The sequence below is a fragment of the Gymnogyps californianus genome, chromosome 7 (genome assembly GCF_018139145.2).
Source record: "Gymnogyps californianus isolate 813 chromosome 7, ASM1813914v2, whole genome shotgun sequence".
NCBI classification, from domain to species: Eukaryota; Metazoa; Chordata; class Aves; order Accipitriformes; family Cathartidae; genus Gymnogyps; species Gymnogyps californianus.
Genome location: NC_059477.1, coordinates 4,486,023 through 4,510,116, shown reverse-complemented (window position 1 = coordinate 4,510,116; position 24,094 = coordinate 4,486,023). Strand labels below are relative to the sequence as shown.

The following is a 24,094-nucleotide window of genomic DNA, read 5'->3' as shown; positions in this document are numbered from 1 at the left end:
CCCTGATGACCTGCATTTTACTACATCTAATCTCCAAGTATTGTAACTAGTTTGTATTTTGTCTTTTCATTTTTATTCCTTACGTGGTGTGCTTCCAAAACCTCCTAAAAGGCAATTTTATGTGTACTAAAAACTGCCTTCTACCAGGTGCCTAAATTATTTTAAAATATCATTTAACCACTTTTAATTACATAACATTTTTTAATTGAAAGACAGCTAACTCATTTTTTATACGTTAAAAAGACTAGCCTGCAGTGAATGGCTCACTCAATATTTTTGTGGAGGTACCAAGCTAATCTTAGCAAGCTAATGGATTTGAATGTAGCAGGCCTGACTGTGGTCTGTATAGATTGTAACCTGAATTGGAGCAATCTGCTACCTTGTGGACATAACCAAAAAAAATCATCATAATGATCCTGAATGCAGAACTATAGGCTGTGTTTAGAGCAGGACAAAACCTTGAAATAAAGGAATAATTGTGCACTGGGACGGAGACAAGCTGGTAAGAGCAGTGGGAAAGGCACTAGGTGAAACAGGATTTCTCTGTGTTTGTATGGTTAGATATGCCAGCTTCTGTCATCGGTACTCAGTTCAGAAAGGGAAAATGCTTTAAAATATGGAGGACTTGTTAGGTTGAAACTTGTTTATAATTGGCTTGAATTCGTTGTCTGAAAATTCATATATACCATACTGGGACTCTTTTGGTAGTAGGAGCATGTTATATTTAAATTATCGCAGATGTGAAACTGTCACTTTTGAAGTGTAATGTAGCCTCAAGGAAGTTTTAATAAAGAAGGTGAACTTCATTAAAACAAAAGATTACTACTTTTATGATGCCTAGTCCCAGTGTCTGTCTTATCTTAGAAGCAGTGACAAGTGGTGCTATGCCAAAAGACTGCTTTATTTTTTTTCCCCTTGATGTCACACACAGCTGTCAGCCAGGTAGAATGGCAGGGGGAAACAGTTATCCTGTCTTGGGTCAATATATAAGCATGAAATATGATAAAAAGATCTAGCAATTAGGTAATGTAGAATGAAAAATTACCTTGAGTTTTGCACTTGGCATACTATGCATTGACAGTTTTCTGATGATTTCCAGCCAATAGCCTTGTGTCACAGTTTTTTGCAGGTTGGTTGCATTTTTCTTCTCAGGCAAAAAGCCATGTACCTATGTACCGTCCACCATCTGCTGGTTACTGCCGTGCTTCCTGGCTTTGAAACTTCTTCACTGGTTTATAGAATGTCAGGTTATGATTGATTTTGCATTTTTGAAATTTAATTCTTTTTTTTTTCCTCAGCTTTGATGATAAATGAGGAAAAGAAAAGGTATTTTTGTATTTCTACTGCTGAGTATTCTGGCATCCTCCTTCTGTATAAATGACATTTTATGTCTATTAATAAAACAGGAGTAAAATTGGGCTTACGATTATTCTGAAGGATGAAACATATTACAATTACTACATAAGATGTATCTTAGGCACATAGTCCATGAGGATAATGAAAGCAACACCCAAAACGAACCATAGATATCAAAAAACCTAGGGGTTTTAATAAGAAATGTCACTGTAAATAATTAATGTGACTCAGTTCCAGTAACAAAAAAAGTGAACTATATGTCAAGTCTGTTTCAAGGTTACAAAATCTATTAGAAGCAAAATCTTTGCTGCTGAGTGTTTTGTTCAAATACAGAGTAAGAATGTAAGGATGGCCGCAACATGCCACATTCTTCTGGGCCGTCATGCTGTCCCCAGCAGTGAGTACCAAGGGATGCCTAGGAATGGATAAGAGTAGGAGAGGCATTTGTGAGGTTTTGTCTTAGTACTTTCCTGGAGTCTACTTCTTATTTCAAAGATTCTTGAGCCAGACACAGTTTCCATGTAATCCTTGATGTACTCCTCTTCCAGAACTTTGTCACATCTTCCTTTGTACCCACAAAAAGTTGGATCCACATCATCCTTTATCAAGGCACTGTGCAAGTCTCCTGCCTGGTGTGGAAAAAAAAATCACCTGTTGTCTTTTCAATATTTTTTATGGGAACTTTTTAAATAATGTGTTGACCCCAACTTTTTTAAATTCAGCCTGATTTTTGCCTTCTCTGGTGAGAAGAAAATGAGGGGCTATGACAAAAACACACCACAGCAAAGTAGGACAATAAAGAAGAGTTACAATGACTGCACAGCTGAACTGATGTTTGGTATTTCCATCCCTTACATTGTTTTTAGTATCAAATGGAATAGGGAGAGTTTAAATACAGCTCTCATAACCAAAGGTGGGACCCCATTGGTAGGTATATACTTTCCTAAGTGTGACTGTTTGTATCACTGTTTTTAACCTAGTTTCCAAGGAAAATGAAGCTTACAAGGATGTATCCCCACCCCCACGCTGCTTCTGCACATGTTCCTTACTCCCTCTCCCATGCCTTCTAGTAACTTTTAACCTGCAGGCTAATTCTGACAAAACTTGGAAGGCGAAGGCTAAAGGATCAATCAATTCCTGATATATTTATTTAATCAACAGCTAAGTGATGAGGCAAAGAGGCAAAAGACACTTCCATAGGCATTCAGGCTTCATTAGTTCTGTTTTTCATGGAATAACTCAGTTTTTCTAGACACTTCCTTTCTTTATCTTTCTTCTTTGGCCTAGCATAAAATGTCAGCAAAATTAAATCTTTAATAGTATTTGCAGTTCTTCCTTTGGGCTTTGCTGTGCTTAGGGTCTACCTGTACTGATATTGCAAATAGTATAGTAGCTTTTAGAATTTTGCTTTGGAATAATTGCATGAATAGAGGTAAGAGACATCATTTTTCCAATTAAGCAATTGGAATATTGATTTTGAAGTGGTTTTTCAATTGCCATGGTCAAAGACTGTTAACCTGGTAATGTTTTAGGCTGTATGTTTAAAATTTGTTGTTGAGTTGCTGATGCTTATGTTGTATGGTTAAGTTCCAGTCAGATGCTACCTGTTGCAGCAGCTCTTTTAGGACACAAAGCTTCAACACAAGTTGTGTTTGTTTTAGCGTGTTGCTTTGAGAACTATTATTTGACAGCACTGTGTGTAAGGCTTTGCTCACTGCCTTTTGATTTAGACTATAATTGTCTCAGGAAAGGAGCCATATCTTAGTTTGTCTGCAGAACACCGGGCATGTCCACAGCACTACATAAATAATACATACAAATGCTAGTAGCACAGATGTTGCTACGTTCACTTAATGCCATGTAGAATACAGTAACAAAATTGTTGTCTGATTCACAGTCCTGACCCTGGCAACTGCTGAAAATAATATTCCTGCGATTAACTCTTAAGATGAGATATGTTGGACAGAGAAGTCTACCTTACTATTATTTACCAAATAAACCATAGAGCAAGATGTTCTCTCTTTCCACCAGTACTCAGAATAAAGCTGACCAAGAATGCTCAGTGGTTATGAAGAGGTATTGCTCCAGTCAATTAAATGAGAGGTTGAAAGAGGGATGTCCTAGCAGCTAGATCTAATGATACAAAGGCTTTATCATATTTTTTTGGCTGATGTGAAGTGGCAATCCTTGTAAATTTTGAAGGATGGGATCTGTGGTCCTGCTTGGCAGCTGATGCTGTGAAGCAGAATAGCTTGCTACCTCTACGTTCCACAGCGTCTTCAGAGGTAACCTGAGTAGTCCCCCTGGAGTAGCTGGAGGTTCAGATCTAAGTCGATTGTCCAGAAATATTTGAATGAGGTGCAATATTTGAAGCTGCTTTGACTGTTGATATTACGTTTTATATATTTACAGGGCAATGCTATCAGTGTAGCTATTGCCTTCATTTGACTGGTGTTCCAGAAAGGTAGTCAGTCACCTGAAATGTTGTAGAATAACTGTGCCAAAGGCTCATGTTGTTGCTGAACATGACCCTTAATTATTGATATGTCTACAACTCAGTAAGTGTTAATGGAGAGGCATCTTGTAGTGAGAACAGTGAAGCTGGAAGAAGGAGGAATGTATAATGAAAGGAAACGTGTGTGTTTAGAATATGAGGGAGGAAAGATTTGTTAAGGCTTGAGAAGTTAATGCTCCATCTGCTTCTGAGGAACGCGGAATTAACATTTCCAAAGTTTTTTCCACTCTAATGCTTTCTGGAAGGGCAGGTTTATAGTATCAATTAGGAATACCTGAAATCAGTTGAAAGGTAGAACTGTATGCATATTTAGTATTAAGAAGAGAGATCTATCTGTAGAGACAATGCAGGGCTTACAGTGTCACAGACTCTCCATTGCCTAGAACTTTTGAAAGTTTTTTCTACACAAATAGTTTGTTCTGAACTATACAGGCTTATTTCATCCCTTACAGTGCTTTGGTCTGCTAGAAAGTCTAAACAGAAAACCCCCAAAACAGACCAAGCAAGACCATACAAACCCAACTGATCGGTCCGTAGAGCACTGTACACAAATGTACTGCTACTTTCTTTAAAAAAAATTACTAGCACCAAATTTCTAAAAGTTGGCAAAGTTATTTGCATATATGTGAATGTGTTTCAAGAGACAGAAGAAGATACGATTTATGTTGTTCTCGTCTCCTAGTATGTTGTCTGGTTCTTTGATTTGTTTACTAAAAAACATTTAAAGTGGTTTATTATCTTCTGAATTAAAGATATACACACTGCACAGGATTACTTGGAGCTTTCTCTGTTAGTCATCAATCTTAAACTCAAATGGAGATTATGTATATAGCTTCTGATAATTAAGGCTGAGCATCTAATGTCATATTTCTATATGTTTTTAATATAAAAATCAGTATGCATTTTGTTTGAAAATCAGTCATATGGTAGAGGACTGTGTGGATATCGTAGACTGTTAAACCAACAGCCTAAATCATTAAAAACATCTACTTTTCCTGATATATTTTTTCCCCCAGATAATCTTATATCATACGTATAGAGCAATAGTGCAGTAAAAAAATTGTTGCAGCTGTGGGTAACAAAACATTACCTCAGAATTTGGTGTTTCTTTTATCTCCCAGGACCAAAAAATGCTGCAAATCAGAAAAATTATGTCATCGTTGATCAGCTATTAAGTAGATAGGATTTTTTTTCTAAAAGCAGCATTTTGATTTAGATGCCTGACTTGGCTTGACATAGCACTTTTTTTTCATTATGTGTGTATCTGGTTTGAATACTAGTGTGCAGCGAAGATTTCATGACCACAAAGTGCAGGCTCGGTGCTAAAACAGCTCTGACAGCCGTCATTCCTATAAGCAGCAGTTTGTGCTTCCCAGAAATGCTGACGTTAAGTTCGTACATGCATAATTGCAGATCCTCAACTGATGCAACTCCCTTTTCTTTAATGAAGTGATGCTTTTTTTTTATGCCCAGGGAATACTAAGGAGCTTGTGTTGCAGGGGACCGGGGCATTGGGTCCCTCTGTTCCTGAATATTTTTGCCCTTACTTCCACTGTCAAGTCTGTCCCTCAAAACTTTTTCCTGCACAAGCTATGCTTTTGTTTTCAATCTCCACTTTTTTCTCCTTTGATCTGTAAGGAGTGCTAAACCTCATTTGTAACTCTTTCCCCTGCCACAGATTGCCAAATTGAATCCATTTGAACTACCTTCCTGCTCATATCTGTTTTCTGAAAGATTTTCATCGCTGCCTGGATGGTGTATTCTTAAAATTCAGCCCAAGGAACCAGTTCTTTATGTAGTATTTTGGGGATTATATATTAAAAAATGCATAAGCAATAAATCTCTTTTTGTGATTCACAACAGTGGCAGTGCATACTACCCTCTGAATCAATTATAGATTTCATCAGTCCCACTTTATACCTGCTTCTGAATTTGTTTTAAAATAGCTCTTATTTCATAAATGTATAAGGGGTATGATAATTTGTCATTTTGCTAATTTTATCTGTCTCCAGAAGTGAGATCTAGCTTGAGTTATTAAAAGTACAAGTGTTTCATTAATAAAAGCACATTTATTCCTAGCAGCTTGACAAAATTAGGGTCTCCTCCAAACCCTTACTCAGGCTTCAAGCCTTTATGCTTTGGTATATGTGAAAAAAAGTTTCAGAATTATTCCTGTGCAGTGTTAAAATTTTTGAGAGATTAATCTCTCAAAGCTTTGTCTTAGGCATGGGGGTGTAACTGCCTTAATGAGGATTATAATGATATTTTCACAAAAAATAGCAATCTAAACCATAAGTGTTAAAAATAGTCAAAAGTTTAGGTAGGTGATATTTCATAATGGCAAGTTCCCCCTTAAGATCTATCAGGTAAATGATGCACATATTTCAAGCTGTCTTAGCAGGTACTTTTACAGAGCAATCTGGTGGACATCTATTGGAAAAAGAGGAAAGGAAGAATATTAAAAAAAAAAAAGTTTGACACCACCCCTCCCAGACCTTTTTTTTCTTACTCTTTTTTTACGCTGCAACAGTGAGCTAAATATCTCTGAGTGTATTCTTAGGATGAAGTTTTACAGTAGTGCTTAGGATCAACCATTGAGCTGTTTTCAGTTCCCACAGTTTTATATCCAGAGATTTGGAAGAAGGATTTCTACAGCCTGTGATAGCACATTTTCCATTATTCAAATAAAAGCAGAGTTTATTGGATCGTAAAGGGAAGATCATCTTATTGATGTTGGTGAGATAACAGCAGAAATCAGTCTGAAAACCCAAGGTTAAAATATTTTTGGCCTGTACTTTTGTGTATTGTCCCCAAAAGTTTTTCCTGGGTTTTTTTAGTAAACACAATAGAAAACCTCCATCATTCCTGGTATAATTTGAGAAGGCTGCATTCACTTTCCTTTGATATTTTAAAACAGTTTAGGATGAAGGCCTGTAGATTAGTTGATCTAACTTCTATACTGGGAAGGCTGGTAGAAATGATAGAAGCAAAATTACAGGATACATGGATACATTTGTTATAGTGAAGCATTGGGAGATGTCAGCATGGCTTTGGAAATTAAGTCTCAGAAATCTGTTCAAGTTCTCTGAAGGGCTTGCTGAGCATTTGATCAAGGGAGATTTGTAAATTTGGTATAGTTGGATTTTCAGTAAATTTTTCTCAAGGTCACTTGACAAAAACTCTCAAAGAAGCAAAACTGTCCTGAATAAACCGGAATTTTATCTTGTGAGTTTAAAAACTGGTGAAAGGATAGGAATAAAACGTCACTTTCAGAATGGAGAAATTATTATTTGAGTCCCACAGAGATCTGTGCTGGGACCTAAGTTAAGATGATCTTGGAAATTGGGGAAGAGAATGAGGTGGATGAGTTTGCTAATTAGTCATGGCAGTAAAAATGAAGGTTACATGTGAAGAGTTACAGGAAAAGAATTCCAGTCGCAACAGTTGACTCAATGGTAAAGTGGCAGATGAAAGTCAATGCAGATGAATGCAAAGTAATGCACATAAGAAAATTGGTCCTAATTGTACATAGGTAAGAATGGGTCTAAACTAGTTACTTGTAGTCAGGAAAGAAATCTTCAAGCCGCTGTGGTCAGTTTTCTGAAAACTTCTGTGTAGTAGTGCCAAAAATGCTAATCAAATTAAAAGAAAACAGAATAAACCCGAAAACATTACTGTGCCATTGTATACCTTGCTTGGGTACCTGTTTCTTCAGTTTCAGCTCTAAAAGGTGCTGAGAAAGATGTTAAATGTGATCAGAGAGATGGAATGACGTCTGTATGAGGAATGAGTCAATAGAGTAGGAGTCTTCAGCTTTGCAGGTAAAATATGATAGGGCCCTATAATATCACAATTGGTTTAGAGATGGTAAATGTGTAGTCAGTGTTTACTTTTAACCACAGCATTAGAATTAGAAGCATCAAATGAAATGAAGTAAGGCATTTAAGACCCCAAAATAGTTTTTCACACAGTGCATAATTAAATTTTGGAATTCATTGACACAAGAGATTGTGGGTGCCAAAGGTTTGCATATGTTCAAAAATTAATTAGTCATGGAAAAAAACCTCCATGAATGCTTGTTAAGCACAAAACTTCTGTCTCAAAGAAATCCTGAGCCACAGGCTAGGTCTGGGAGAGTTTAATAGGAGAATCACTCTGCATACTTTCTCTTATTATTTTCTTTTTATTAAGAATCCCCTACTAGTTGTTGTATAACTATGTATAACAGATGGACTTTTAGTCTGAAGCTGTATGTCCATGCTTAAATGAAATGGAACTATACTAGTTTGTATCTGAAGATTTGGCCAAAAAATCTGAGTTGAACTCTGTATTTTTCATTTATATAACACATGAATGACTCTAAGAGATAGTGAATGTGTTAAAGTGTTTACACTGAGTCAGAAGAGACAAAATTGTGATGCTTAAATAATAATTTGTATGTAGAAAATGGTATGGATCTGGGAAATAAGAAAATATTCTTCCCTGAAGCTATTTTATTGTATTTTGAAAGCAGTTCTCTGGGCTTAAGTTATTTTACTGATAAACTCATAAATAGACTACAAAAAGTAAGAACGTAATTTTTGGAACCCATATTTACTTTCCCGTGGAAGATAGCTACTTCAAATCTCCTTTTCTTTTGATAGCGTATTTAATACATGACCGCTTGATCTATGATGTGTCAGAAAACTGTGTAAAGTAAAAATAGGAATGTTTTCAAACATAATTTTTTGTTCATATGTATTTTAATGTAAAATCAACAATTGCTACTTAACCTGTCTTTCTAAACATAGTTGAATTACTTTGCTGTGTACTCTGAAAAATCTTTGCCTATATCCTTGTTAAAAACTACTCTTTTTTTTTTTTTTTTTTATTACTCGTAACAGTGGCACCCAGCTGGTCACTTCAAGTGGGGATACCACAGTGCGGATATGGGACTTCTCAAAACGTGGCTGCATTCTGACTTTCGAAGGACATGCCCACACTGTATGGGACTGCTCATGGCATTCCTGTGGTGATTTCGTGGCTTCTGCCTCCATGGACAACACAAGTAAAATATGGGATGTTAACAGGTATGGGGTTAATGGAGATTCTTTATTAGCTGATTGATAGCTTTACTTAATAACCACTGGTTTATGTTTTAGCCCAGTGAGAGAGAGATCTAGCATCAGTTTGTGGACTTCACTTCAAGAACATAGATAAATTAAAGGGAGTGGTGCAAAAAACAGGCTTTGATGTGATTTACTAGGTAAAGGCTTTACTAAATAGGGAGTTGGGATGGACTTAAATTAAGATAGCGCCAAAAAAAAAGTATTTGCTTCTATTTGGCATCTGTTATTCTGTGGTGGTGTTGTGGTTTTGGTTTTTTTTTTTTTTAAGGTCAGAGCTTTGTGGAACTTCAATATGTAATTTAAATAAGTAACTGAACAAAAATTTAAGTAAGTTTTCTATATAGTATTTCTAGCTCATGAGTGTACAACACACTTTAAAGTTGGACAAGTGGAAATTTATTTTATTCATTATATATGTTTTAACAGGGTGACTCCTGATTAATAAATCAGTGTATACCTCTTCATTTTCTTTATTATCTAGGCAAATGCATTTCTATGAAGGTGCTTGTAGAATATTAGTATATTCCTGCTTACCAATTAATTATTAGCTTCTCAACTTTTCTTCAGTTATATTTGAGGTGACATATTTTGATTAATTTACACCTTAAAGGAATGGATTTTTTTTTCCAGACTGTTCCTTCTAGACTCCTGAATGACTTAGGAGTAGTGTTACTGACACCGCTGTACTAGGTCTGATTTTTAACAACTGAATGTCATCAGTTCGCAGAAAGTCTCCAGTCTCATAGGTGTTTTCCCTGGTTCTTTATTATCCAGTCCTAATGGATTTTTCCGTTTCCTCTCAGTCTTTTTCTTCCTTTGCATTTGAATGGGGTGAAATACTCCTTCAAGCTTGTTGGCCACTGCAGGGAAAGAAGCTTCACTGAAAAAGCAAGGGAGGCTTTCTTTTTTCATTCCTTTTGCCTAGATCACTCCGTCTGCTGCAATTGCAGTGAGCCCTGCTATTCAGACCTAGAGACCTATTTTAGAGGTGTGCTTGGTGAAGCAGGAGTGTTGAGGTGTTTTGTTGTAAAAGTGAAGTACTTCTCTGATAAGCGTGTATGAGTTGAGATTTTCCAAAATGTAATTCAGCCAGATTTTTTGAGAGCTAATTAAAACTCTGTCAGTATCAGATTTTCAGTCTTGCTTTCAAACTGTGACTTGAGGAAACATTAAATAATAATAAAAACATTGTTTTCAAAATGGGATAAGTAGTGTATCCTTTCATGACTTATTCTGAATTATTTTGGCTAAGCTGGGAGCAGCTACTTAAAACAAAAGCTTGAAACAAATATTCAGTTTTTATAAAATCATAGACAAAGCAGTTAAATTTTGGCAAAGTTCAAGACAACTGAGAAGTGGGTTTTATAACAGAAATTGTCAGCCAGTTCTGATAACAGATGATGCTTCCACCATTACTATTGGTAATAAGAGTTAATGGTCAGTGTTTTGCTTAGAAATGAAAACATTGGAAATCTATTGTATTGCTGCCTCTTAACCTGTTGTAGGATTTCAATACTTGGATCATCCTTTATGGCATATGCATGACCTTTAAGAAACAGTACTAAGAATAGCTTTATTTTTATGTCAGAATGGTTTTAATTTGCATAGACAAAGGTTTTGTTTAGACACTTTAAAATATCTCCTCTACCGAGGAAGCTTTTGTAGTCAGAGGAATCAAAGCAAATCTTCATCACCAACCCATGCCTCCCACTCACGCTCATTACCGACTCTCATTTCTACCTTCAGTGTATCTGATGTGCATTTTGCATTTGAAAATAAGAGAGTAAGGAGCACAGCCATGATGTGAAAGGCTAGTTTTCAGCATATAATTATTGAAACCTTAGGTCATGCAAAAATCTCGGTGGCTAAAGGGAGCAGGAGGTGGCACAAAAATGTGGCATAGTATGCTTAAAATAGGAGTATTCAGAGTATGAAATAAAAAAGCCTCGCTCGGAGACCTCACTGGTGGACTTTCAGTCTGTTCACAATAAAAACCCATGTGTTCATTCACGTTACATTACCTAAGTCCAAAAGACAATTGAGTTCTGTTTAGCTAGTCTGTTTAGATGAATTTGGAAGATGTGCTGCAGAAGTGTATGTGGCGTATGCACTTAGTGTAAAATGAGTACAGTGGAAAAATTAGATGCTCTTCAAGAGCTTCTCTAACAAGGGATTTGATGACAAGAAGACATGGCTGTTTCAAGCTTAAGACATCCCACCCGAAGACCTAACTCTGCAGAACAGTCAGCTGCAATTGATCGTTATGCTCATGTTGACTAATTCAAGTGAAAAATCATCCCGTGCAGAATATGTGGCAAGATATGGAAATAAGGGGAAAGCTATTGACAGATTAATCAGGCTGGTAGTTTCCAGTCTGAATTGTTAATTTGCTGATGCTTATATACAGAAATGCTGTACGAAAGAACCTGCAGTGTATTTTGGCTTGGCTGTACTAATTGCCAAGCTAATTGGCTGAGTTTGGCAACACTAATCATAGATGTTTCCCAGAGTGTCCCGTGTAAATTTGTTACGTGCCTGGAGTTCTCTGATACAAATGAAGCCAGCTGTGCTAGGTACCATATAAATATGTAACCTCCTGCAGACTCCTTTACAGTCTGAGTGTGTGCAACAAAACGGGAAGGTGGAGCCGGCTTTCCACGAGGGTTTTCGATGCTTAGAAAGTTTTCTTTCTTTCCATCCTCACAGAATATGTGCTTATCTAGTTGTCATCTTTGGACTTCTCCCTCTCCAGGTGTCTGCCAGTGGACACAAGCTCTGAACAGGGGACAGAGCACAAGATAACATACTTGTGGTAGGATAATAGTGATCACAGTTATTCTGCTTAATCTAGTGATTTATTCTTTCCACTAATAAGGAATTAACATTTTATAAATGAAAGCTGTCTTTCTTCCTTAATATTACATATTTGGATGGATGCCTGCTTTCAAATTGAATGGTCCTGCAAAGCAGCATATTGTAAGGGGGAAAAGAAAGCAAGATGAATGTCAAAGCTATCACTGCCACCTTTCTAAAAAAGATATGTTGTAAATAAATGCTACAAATATAAATACATCCATTTCTGTAATGGGTGGCAGTTGTTTTTTTATTTCCTGACTTCAAAAAGCTGCTTTTATATATTAGAAATGTACTTTTTTATCTAAAAACATAGCTTTTGAAATACCTACAATGGAGTTCTCTGTGATTGAAAACTTGGTATCAAGTAAGTGGGGAGGCTGTTCGCTGTCTTTTAGCACCAAAACCCAAGGTGCAACTTTCACAATCATCAAATCCGTTATTGGAGTCCAAAGAATACAAGATGCCACATCTTTTAAATGGGAAAAGGTTGCCAACAGTTTCAATAAATTATGTAATTCTTTGCCAATGATAAGAAAATTCAGCCTGCTAATTGTTTGAATTTTGTTTTATTAGAAGGTGAAACTACTGCTGATTTTTTTTTTCCAATGGATATTATTCACAAGCATTTTTCTTTTGTGTTTCTGTCATATATCTAGCCACAAATGGCATTCCTACCAGGAGGATAACGTGAGGTAACTTTGTAGTTAACAATGTTCTTCTTGACAACTTATGTGCCTTCTATTTAAAGATACGATCCGACTTGAAAAAACGAAACAGAAAAACAAACAAAAATCCAAGCACCTTTCTTCTTCCCGTAAGACACAGACACATGTTGAGACGCAACCATGATCCAAGTTACTGAAGGATTTGAGGGAGTCTGAGTTCTGGTGTTGGAACTTCTTGATGCTTTCTGCTGGGAGAATTGGCTGCTTTTAAAGGAAATTAAAAAGAAAATGGCATAACATCTGGAGGAGAGTGGGGAAGAAAGGTAACTAATGTACCTGCCATGGTTAGAAAAATAAAAAAACCAAAACCAGCAAAACACAGGCATATCTGGTATCTTGAAGGTTATCCCATCTTCTTAATGATTACAGGAAGCAACTTGAACACGAAGTGGGGGAAGAAAGGAAGAGGCTTACAATTTGTGAACAGGTTTTTATTCAGCAGCACAGCTCAGATTGAAAATATATAGCCAGCCATGTTAATAGCTCGGCAAACAGTTCCAGGATTGTTTTCTCAGACCATAAATTCAGGACTGTCAAAATAATTTTGGCAGGATTAATTTCAATTATCCAACTGTAAATATCGTCAGAGATTTACAGCCTGATCTCTGATATGCAAATCAAACTGAACATCATATATCTCATATAAACACAGGCGGTTATTTAGTTTTGCAAACATATGCTGTAGACTGTATGTTAAATGCAAACATTGTTATTTATGCTTTAAGCTTGAAATTATTTGCACCAAAGGCAGAACATTCAGAATTTTTTTTTTCCCTCCAGTTTATCCATTATATAGTCATTGGACCAGTTCTCCATTTTTCTCTGGTTTCTTTCAGTAGTGCAAAATATGGCAGAATTAGGCCACAGAGAAATGCAATTCTGTACTGTCGTGCAGCAGACCTCAGGGTGAATAAATGTTTGCGAATTGGAGCCATTGCTGCTTTCTGTTTGCTGTTTTTTAATCATCACTCATTTGTTTTACTTTTCATTTAACACAGTAACATTTGTTTAGCTCTCTGAAATTTCTCACATAATCAAAATTTTATTTTAAAATTCTAAAAAATGTAATTGTTTACATCAATCCTCAGTCATTACTAGTATCCTTTGGTGCATTTGTTCAGGTGCAAATTAAAGAAGTAATTGATCTATCATAATCACTGTTAATTATCCTGTACAACCACTAATATAGTATCTTGTTACTGAGGTATTAATATATTCTTTTACTTATTTCCAAATATACACAAAAATAATTGTTGACACCTTTTGCTTTTGTACAACAAGACTGGGAATTTTCATTTCTTTACCTAGTGTCAGGTGTATATGACATAAATTAATTCCTAATTTATTTAAATAATTCCTTCTTTTGTTCTTAAGCTTACATTAAGATTCTTAGCTTCTGTTATAACTTCTCTCGATTTGATAACTGCTGAGTATAGTTTTGTTTCTTCTCATAAGAAGCATTTTAATTTTGGGAAATGTAGGGTTAGTATACATTTTAAAGAAATTAAGCAGGGATGGATTTTGGTTAATTAGAAGCCGCTAATCAACTATAGCTTTCCTTGGACTGATACCATGCAATGATGATGCTGCACTTTTTTTATTATTAACACATCTTGACACTGTGCAGTGCAAGAGATTAAGTTGATTTTAAACTGCTATTATAGTTTTGGTTGTTTGGTGGTTTGGGGGTTTTTTGCTTTAGTCTCAATAAAGAAGTTAGTTAATGTTGCTTGAATTGCCAAGTTGGCTAGTCAAACTAGTTGCTTTGTACAATCAGAGCAATGTGAAAAGGCACAGAGTTTAGCCTAACTTCTCCTGACGTCTTTTACGTTCACACTCTGTTTCTTTTTCTTGTTTTTCCCTTAGGCAATGGACAGCTTTTAAATGAAATATTTACTACCAGATTTGTAGTTATTTATCACCACACCAAATGTATCCATATCAGGACTCTATAAAATCTCCTTTGAAGAAACTCATAAAGATTGTCTAGTTTCAAAATGGAGCCATACTTTCACATTTTGAATCAGAATGAGGGCGTATAACCAGTCCTTGTCAAAATACCCCTTTTCAGATGACACTTATCTAACTCGCTTTCCAGTGGGACAGAAGCCACAAGCTCTTCTGGCCAGATACCATGTTTAATTGATTCCAGTAAAAGTGAAGCTAATCTATTTTCAGAAAAGACAAATGACCTCCAGGAAATTAGAAGGCAGGTAGAAAAACTCAGAGGAAATGTGGAAGGACCATCTTTGGGTAGTTTGTAACGTCTGTCCTGACAGCACATCAGGAAATGCTTGCCATTTTGATAAAGGAGAATTCCCTTTGGAATCCTCTGAGGAGTACTGGAGAGACAACCTGCTATTAATCCCTCAAATAAAAATGAGGCCTATGCCCCAGTCTCCAAATTTATAATTATGCTAGAGTTCCATAACACATTTTTCAGGACTAAGAAAGTCTAAAACCTAGTTGTTATAATTCCCAGAGAGCCAATTGTAAAAATCAATTTGAAGATGTGAATTATCAGGGAAAAAATGATATCCAAAGCATAGCTGTTCAGTTAAGGGGAAAATATGGCTTAATCTTTGTAATACTGAAAAAGATGAATCTGAAGTACAAACTTAATCAAGAAGTGTAGCTTGAACTCCATATTGTAAACTTATTTAAATCAGGTTACAGAGTTAGTACAAGACAACAGGCATTAATAATGAGAAATGTTTAATATGGTTGCGTATTTGCAAGTCCAAAAAACCAGACGAGTCTTACCTAATTCCTATGGAATGCCTAAACTAGGCAAGTGATACAATTATTTACATTTGGTGAAACTAAGCAAAGAGGTGAAGTGCTTTACTCAACGCCATATAGTGAGTTACTACTGAAGCCATCATGAAAAACCTAACTTTCCATTCCTTGGTAACATTAAAAAAATGTCAAAATGAATTGTCTTCAAACTTTCCTACGGGGTGAGAAGAAAGAAAATCAGGATTGGATTTTCAGTAGTAATATAGATTCATGAGAAACATATGTTTATATGATTATTTCTCTATCACTTAAAGGATGTAGTGATAAAGCAATGCTGGACTTGTTTGCAGTTGCATAGCAATGTTCAAAGCACACATTTACTTAGAGAAATTAACAGCATATGTTGTTAGCGATATTGCAAAGACTGTCAGCCTTCACACTTTGTGACATAAACTAATCACCATTTGGGACACAGTAGAAACATGTCTCTGTGGAATTACGCTGTTAAACATGACAGGAATTGTGTAGCTTCCACTGAAATGTTTGTATTGGTGATTGTTGGCTACATGTCTAGAAAAATCAATGTTCTCTGGTTTTTACTGGAACTGTCTAAGGCAATTTAGCTTGTACATAAGAAGCATATTTGAATTTCTTAGTAGTTAAAATGACAATATTTTTTAAAATATAAAAAATACTTTGAGTTTTTTTCTAAAGCATTGAAAAGACAGAAATGTCAGAGCTTTGCTTTCTGGTTTCTGCTACTGGTCTTGAAATATACAGCACTTTGATTAATGGAGGGGGAAAAAATCAAGTTGCGACTTCATTTTTTTTAAACTAGGGTGTGGTGAATGGAGCTGCTTTCTGAAATGTCTGAGTTCTCATCTCTGCAAGTATTTCTGGTAGGCTTATCTGAACTCTACAATCAGTTACCTACATAAGCTTTCCATCTTCTTTTATGGAAAGATAGCAGAGAAAGTTGCACTTGATTTGCATAAAAGGATGTATCCTTTTCTTATCTCAACGGTTTCCTTGCTTCTGTTATTTCAGCATCCATTATGGCTTGGAGAAATTTAGTAGATGCGGTTGGAGTTTTTTATGTTCTAGTTGCCCTCTGTCAGCCCAGTGAGGCACAAATTTCCTAAATTATGTATAGTTGGCTGAGAGATTCCCATTGGACAGCAGAATGTTTTATTTGTTTGAACTGCTAAAGTCATGTGATATTCTGTAAGTTGGACACCTTTCTACTTGGTTTACCTTACTTGTCAAAATGCCTCCTAGATTCCCTGACAGCTAGTTCAAGAGCAGGATGAATTATGAAGGTAATACTTAGGCTTCCTTCCATCAAATCTTAACCAAACCAGCTGACAGGTCCAGAAAACTTAGTCCACTTTGATCATGTATACTGTAGTGGGCTCAGGTGGGTTTTTTTTCTCTCTTTGACAATGTGCAAGTTGAATTCCTTGTCTTATTTGCAAGTGTGCAGGTATTATAACTATGGCTTCTGCAAAATATTGTTCAGATCTTGACAGGGTGTTTCCACTGTCCTACATTCAGTTTCAGTATTCAAATGCAAAGGATCAGCGCTGCAGACATTCAGTATATTTTAAGTCATAGTGTAGTTTTTCACTACGTATCCAGGCTCATTATCCGGTTGTTTTCTTTCTCGTTCATGTTCCATTCCCTCGTTACTGGCAGTCTTTCTTTACCTAACCTGTTTTCCTAGAAATATTGTCTTACAGTATCTCAACCAAAACAAAAATGAATTGTACCAACAGAGTAATTCATACAGCAGTGAAAGCTGTCAGATATTATTACAGAATGCAGTGAAGACAACAGTTCATTAAAATGATGTATTTCAATCATCACAGCCATATCCTGTCAGTAGCAGTTAGTGCAAATATTACATGTATAGTCTGTGATACATGTTAAAGGGGAGTACTGTTACCCAAAATCACAGTGTGCTGCAACACAAGTAATTGTAGATTGTTTCCCTGCTTGTATATCCAGTGAATTAACAAGAACAGGAATACATCTTACTATTCATAAGCAGCAGTACTTTGATAGGCATATCCACCTGAATGTTGAACTATTTTTAGCTGATGTCTTCTGGTTTGAAATGAGATGAGTTGGTCATTTGATTTCACAATGAAAGTCTGCTGTAATGGATGCCTTTATAAATATAAATTCCAGTTGTTTGAATTCCTGTCCTCTGGCTCCAGGGCAGTCTTCAGAGGGGGGGGGGTGTGATACTTTTGGGGTTTGTTTTTTTCTCTCTCCCCCCCCCCCTTTTTTTTTAAGGGTTCAGACTTTACACAAAATCTTGTATTGCCAGATTATTTTCTCTCCCAAATGCTGGAACTCTAGTTGTCTACCATGTGTATCCTGTTAAAGCAAACTACATTCATCTTTGATTAGCCTCAGCTGGAATATGAACTCAAGTCACATCTTAATCCTTAAACAATGACTTCTTACATACAAAAAGGGTCTCCTGGGTCCTTTATTGAAGTTGGAAGACATTGAATTGTGTTTGTACCTTCTTAAAATGTGAATGAATATTGTTTTCAGCCCAACAGTGGTTTCTTTTCTTAGTGACAGTTTTCAAAAACTTGGGGCTCATTTCTGTCCTAAATCTTAAATTTCCTTAAATGGTAGGACCACATACATATACTACAATTGCTTTTGTACCCTGTGCGGATTTTTCTTTGAGCCAGATCTCAGAATCTTCAGAGTAGACTTTGAAAGCTATAAAGCTTATATCGACACAATACAAGTGATTAAGTCTTTGAACTGTTTACATAGCCAGTCTGATGCTTCTCGTGAAAATGGGGGGGGGGTGTGTGTGCCTTAACGGAGGTGAAGATCAGGATGAAGAAAACAAAAATGTTGGCAATTTCCCTTCTGCACTTCCGATATTCAGAGTAGGTTTTCTGATGTGAACTGAGACACAACATCATGCAAAAATCTCATTCTAGACTGGCCAATATCTTTCCCAGCTAGGAATCAGTTCACCATCTGAAAGACAATTTTTATGCATCTATTTACTGAACTCAGAGCCTGCAAAGGCATGTGTATCTGTGGGAAACCTATTAAATATGTATTGGAATTATCCAGTTGATGCAAAACCAATGAATTTCTTTATATTTTAGTATCTCTTTCAAACATATTTCTGTCACCAAAACAAAAATTCTAGATAATGGAGTCTTAATATTGAGACTGCAGTAAAATGTCAACAAAATTTCTGAATTATTTAATACAGAGCAGATAGTCATGGACCATTTCTGTTGCATAAAGGGCATGCCACTTAGCTGCACAGTGTGAACATAGTTGAAGTTATACTTGTATCTCTCCTCTGAAGTTCTAAGAAAATAAAAATACTATATGTGGTTTTCTGCAGTTATGTTCTGCTGATTAAAAAGCCCTTTTCATATTTTTTTTTTTCATGTCAGAGTTTGTTTCATAGTAATATAGGTCTGAGCTAACTGTGTTTGGAAGGTTAAGATGAAAATAAGAGCTTCAGGATGCAGTATGCAATACTAGGTGTGAAGTAAGCAGCTAGCACTGCGGGTTGACAAAAACCTAATTCTAAGTGTGTCAACCTTTTTAAGTAATCCTTATCAGGTTATCACTCATGGCTTGACAATACTTTGATTATGTATTCAGCACCTACAGCAATAGTATAAACTAAGCTTTGCAATGTGCAACTGAAGATTTTAGTAGGGACTTGCTGGAGATATTTTACCAACAAGATAAGATGATGTCACTTCTAGAATTACAATGCCAGTATTAAAATCTTGGCAAGTACCCATCTGTTGGTTATCAAATACACCAGTTGGGCTTTTGGGACTAGAATTTGAGATCCTGATTACTGAGCTTCTCTTCAATACGCTTTTAGATGTACTAATATGAGGAAATACTTCATGTACCTATGCGTGTAAAGGGAACAGGTTTTGCATTTGCAAGTTTGGGAAGAAAATGAGCATAAGATCATCCCACCTCAATAGGCAGATATCCTACCTCCTCCTACTCTGAAGTGTCCAGTCCTCAGAGAAGTTGCTACATTTTCCAGTCCTGTGTCGAGCATTGACAACTTGCACACTGTTAGGAATGGATTGGATGTCCCAGACTATTCTGATTTTCTATCTGACTGAGGCCAGATGGTTTTCAAAAGGACCGAGAGGTACACTTCTTAAATTTGTTTTGGTCAAATCTCTCTATATTGAAAACAGTTGGATGTGGTTTCCATTTGTGCTTCAGAGTGAGTAATTTGCTGATGAAATTTAAGTATTTTAAATTAATTACTAAATAAAGCAAAGGACTCTCTCCCCTTGAGAAGGGGGGTATATGTTCAGATCTATAGAAGGAGGAAACCAAACCAGCAGTCTTACATTTTGTGCATGTGTTTCAAGTTAACCTTTTCCTCCAGCTGTTGACAGACGGAAATACAGCCCTTTTCCAGCTCTGGGGGGTGTTGGGGTGGTGTATAATATAAAAATGGGCTTGTAAGAAGAAAGCAGCAAATCAGAGTGGTGGGAGGTAGCCTTGGGAATTTAGCCCTTCACACTCTGAGTAGTTTTCCTGCTGAAAACACAGAGCCAGTCCCATAGTTTGCTACAATGATCTGAACAAAAATGCTAGCACCTGTAGCTTAAATCAGTAGGCCAGGCTTTTTATTCCTTACTCCAGCAGCTGCTTATTAGAGAACCTACAATGATATTGTTTTTGTTGTGGCTCTGTGTCTAAGAGCACAGCAAATCCATTATTCATAATATCTTCCCAAGTTCACAAAGCCATTGAATAGTGCTGCATATCTCCTTAAAGCTGCCACCCACTCAAATCCATTTTATTTGGACAAATAAAGAAACTCTGCACTGAAGAAAACCAATTTGAAAACACACTGAAATTCATTTTCCTCACTTAAATATTAAAGTGCTTATATTTATTGCATTTCAGCCATGTTGTACTGTTTTCAAAAAGGATTTGCTCATTTAATAGGTTTAAAGGCATTTCAGTAAATTTAAAATATGGAAGAAAATAAACTAACATACAACAAGGGTAACACTGCTTTTTATGCAGTGAATCTGCACTCTGTAGTTTAAACCCATCCATTAATATTCTGTGTAACTGCATACTACTTTACAATACCACAGTACTGGCCCAGGCTCTCATGGTTCTCTGCACTATTGCAGCTGACTGTTCTTTTTTTTTTTTTTATAAAATAGTTTTTTATTTGAAAATGAGAAGCACTAAAGTTCCTGGTTTGTAAAATAGTAATAAATAAAGAGGGGCCTCTAACATTCACTTGTCATTGCATTTTTTAATTTGAGACTGTAGGTTTTTCTTTATCTGACTTTTCTGATAAAGGCATTTTCTTTTATATATCAGAAAACAGTAAGACAGCTTCTGGTAGAATCGTTCATGGTGTGCGTATAGTTTTGGTGCCTAATGCATTTGTATGCGATGTTCAAGGAACACAGCTTGCGGAAGTCCCTTTATGTGTGCATTGAACAGTGTAAGTTACCCATGTTGCTTACATGAGTCTTCCTGAATATGGGTTGGGATTAAGATATAGAGGTGTCAGTCTAATCTCCTATAAAAAAAAAATAAATTAAGAAGCTGGTGAAATTAAATTATGACGTTCTGGTACTGCTTTCTCTATCCTGTATGGAATTTCATCACTATAAAGCTAGACCAGCAAATGGATTCTGAGGTAAATTAATGGTGGAGTTTTTGTTTGGTGTTTTTTTTGGGGGGGGGGTTTGTTGGGGGTTTTTTTGAGGGCTGATAGCTGAATTAAGTCAGTTTTATAAAAACTTTGTGGATGTAGTTGAGTTCTCTAGATTTATTCTGCTGGTCTCCTATATAGTTCTTGTTTCAGTTGTTCCATTTTGTCAGTAGTTTTACAACAGTTGATTTTTTTGGAAGGAAGGCAAGAATTTTGTTTTAGAAACAGTGAAAACCTAGGTCATCCTTCATGCAGTTTAACGTCAACTCTTAGCAAACAGAAGCCCTGAGAGAGTCACTTCTTGTTCTGCAGTGAGACAAGTCTTCTCCCTGTCAGCTTCTGCCTGATTCTGGTAAATTCACGTAACAAAGTTCTCACCTAAGCAGATATTAGAAGGTGGGCTCCCTTCATTTAATGTGCACGAAGAGTTGGATCTTTAAAGTGCCTGAAGGGTTGACTGAAAATCTGTTGGAGTGGGCCCATTATCACTTTTGAAAATCCCATTAAGAATCTAATTGATTATTTAGGCACTCAAAAGCTATATGAATCTGAGACTCTGCATTGTCAGGGAAGTTTGGAAATCTCATCCTAAATGTGCAAAGTTATAGAGAATATGGTATGATAGATTTCTACGGGATGAACTCAGAGCAGGCTTGGCAAGGTATTTTAGACTTTAGCGCTACAGGAGTAGCATTTGTTAAAAATGTGCTGTTATGTACTGTTACAGACTTAAAATCCTACAAAAAGCAATTATTTATTACATTCGTCAGTCACTTTTTAGAAGAAATAGATCAGATCAGCCTCACAGTAAGATACCAGGATTCAACAGAAAATGTGCATTCCAGTATAGCATAGTAAGTTTATCTGGTCTTCTGGTGTAAAGATATTTCAAATTTTATTTTTCATTGTCACATTTCTCATTTTCTGTGTTATGTGTGACCAGTCAGTAGTTGTGCATATAATGCCATATTCTTTATCTATTAACGTAATCAAGTAGAAGAGTGAAATAAATGATGAAAAGGAAGAGAATGGAAGAAATGACAAATAAATTCTTCAGGGTGCTTGAAATGCACCGTAAAGGAGATCTGAATATTGAGTTTAGATGGCTCATCCTTTCCCCAATATTTTACTTGAAGAGCAGAAGCCTAAAACCGTACAATAAGCTGTTTGAATAGAACAGTTCTAACATAAGCATTAATATATACACACACAAAATTAAATCACTTGGCAGTGATCCATCAAAATACATGTATACTGTTATTTTTCAAAATCAACAGCAGTAAGCTCTTGGATGAATTAAGAGGCATCTGGATTTAGTTGTTCAGGGTTAGCCAGAAAAGGCAGAAGTTTTACCTGTAAAGTTTTTGTATTAAAAAAAAAAGGGGGGCAAAAATAATAAAAACATGGCAGCTTCCATACATACTGACTGCGAAAACAGGACATCAGTTTAATGCTGATGTCAGCTGATATGATAATTGAGGATAACCCACTGTCACCAGAGAGCAAGACTTTGCTTATTCGGCTGCAGAACTGCTGAGCAGAAAACATGCTCGTACTAGTGCTGCAGTGTTTAATGTCGGCTTAAATGGTTTAGATCTATTTTATTATTACTGAGATTGCGCTTATCTGATTATCTAGTACCCATATGCCTTGAGGGAGTAGGAGATAATTGTTTAATAAAATAAGGCTATGGTTTTCAATAAGTAATTTCTGGTGCTCCCGTCTTTAACTGTCCAACAAAAAAATCCCTTAAGGAAGCTTGATTTGCAGAAAGTGCTGAGCAAAGGTTAGAGTCAAAAAATAATATAAGCATCACCACGTACCTTTCTGAGCCTGTGTGCACCTTGCTTATCGATTGATGTCAATAATTCTGGGATAGATGGTTATGCTTTCTGTATATTGCAAGAGAGCGCCAGGCATCTCAGAGGAAGAGAAGATTGTGTTCTAGTTCCTGTCCTAGGGACTGAAATGGCATTTTATTCAATAACTATGAAATACAAGAGCTGACCTTGGAGGGGGACCACTTCAGATCTTGTCACTCTGAGTGCTGTGACCGTTGGTCTGCAGAAATGTTTTTCTTCAGCTGACTAAATTTATTTTCTGCACATAGTCAGACTCGATGAAAAAGTTAGAAAGTTATAGCCATGAACGGATGGTTTAATACATGGGTGTTGACTTTCCTGAGGCAGAGGGAAGAACTAAACCTAGATTTTGAAATTTGATCGAGGAATCTAGAGTGTGTGCTCCTGCATCATGTTAGGAGTGGGTACCAATGCAGTTTATGTGGGGTCCAAATTCCAGAGGTATATGTTACGGATGTTCTGGGAATGCCCACTAAGTTGAGTTCCTTAGAGTAGTGTTAACAAATTTATTGTTTCTGACTGAGTTCAGGGGTGAGAGAGATTACAAATTGCTAAATATTGTCAGGATGAAAATACTTTGGACCATTCGCAGATATCGGTCTTTTACTGATAGTTACAAGCAAGAATAAGGTTCTCTATATGACCAAGATGGTCCTTGAAAAGGGCCCTTGTTAAGATCTAGATTTTGGATATAAATGACTAAATCTTGCTCCTGTCCCATGACTTTCAAAGTCGTTTTTATTGACCTGACTCTAACCTTAGGAAAATACGGCCCTTTTCAAATGCAAAATAATCCAAATTTGAAGCATATAAAAATGCATCCCACTTCTGAAAAATTCGGATTGTAAGTAACATGCTTCTGTTCAAGCTGAAGTAGCTGAAATAAATTATCAAAGTTGATTTGGAGCCCAATTTCAACGAAAAGATACCTTGACAATGTACAGAGTTCAACCGAACCTACATAGTAAAAGGTAATGAAGGCTCATGTAAATGTAATTAATGAAGGTAATTACAATCTGGTATGAAAATGTGTGTGCTACGTTGCAAAACTTTTAATCTTGGCAGTTGTCCTCTTGGAACCAACTGAAATGTTCTAAAAGTGTTCCTTGCCCTCCTGAAGACAGACCTGGCAACTGCAACCCTTTTTCTGCTGTTAGGGTGGATATGGTGTGCTGCCGTTCAGCAGCAGTTCAGGCTGTTCAGGCTTCTCT

General features: G+C 36.4%; 1 protein-coding gene across 1 annotated transcript in view; it reads left to right on the top strand.

Moving 5' to 3' along the window:
• SPAG16 (sperm associated antigen 16) overlaps window positions 1-24,094 on the top strand; it is a 411,664-nt gene that overhangs the window by 216,258 nt on the left and 171,312 nt on the right. Inside the window, exon 12 of the mRNA XM_050899968.1 lies at window positions 8,755-8,940. Within this exon, the coding sequence (XP_050755925.1) occupies window positions 8,755-8,940 (186 nt within the window). The remainder of the gene's footprint in view (window positions 1-8,754; window positions 8,941-24,094) is intronic.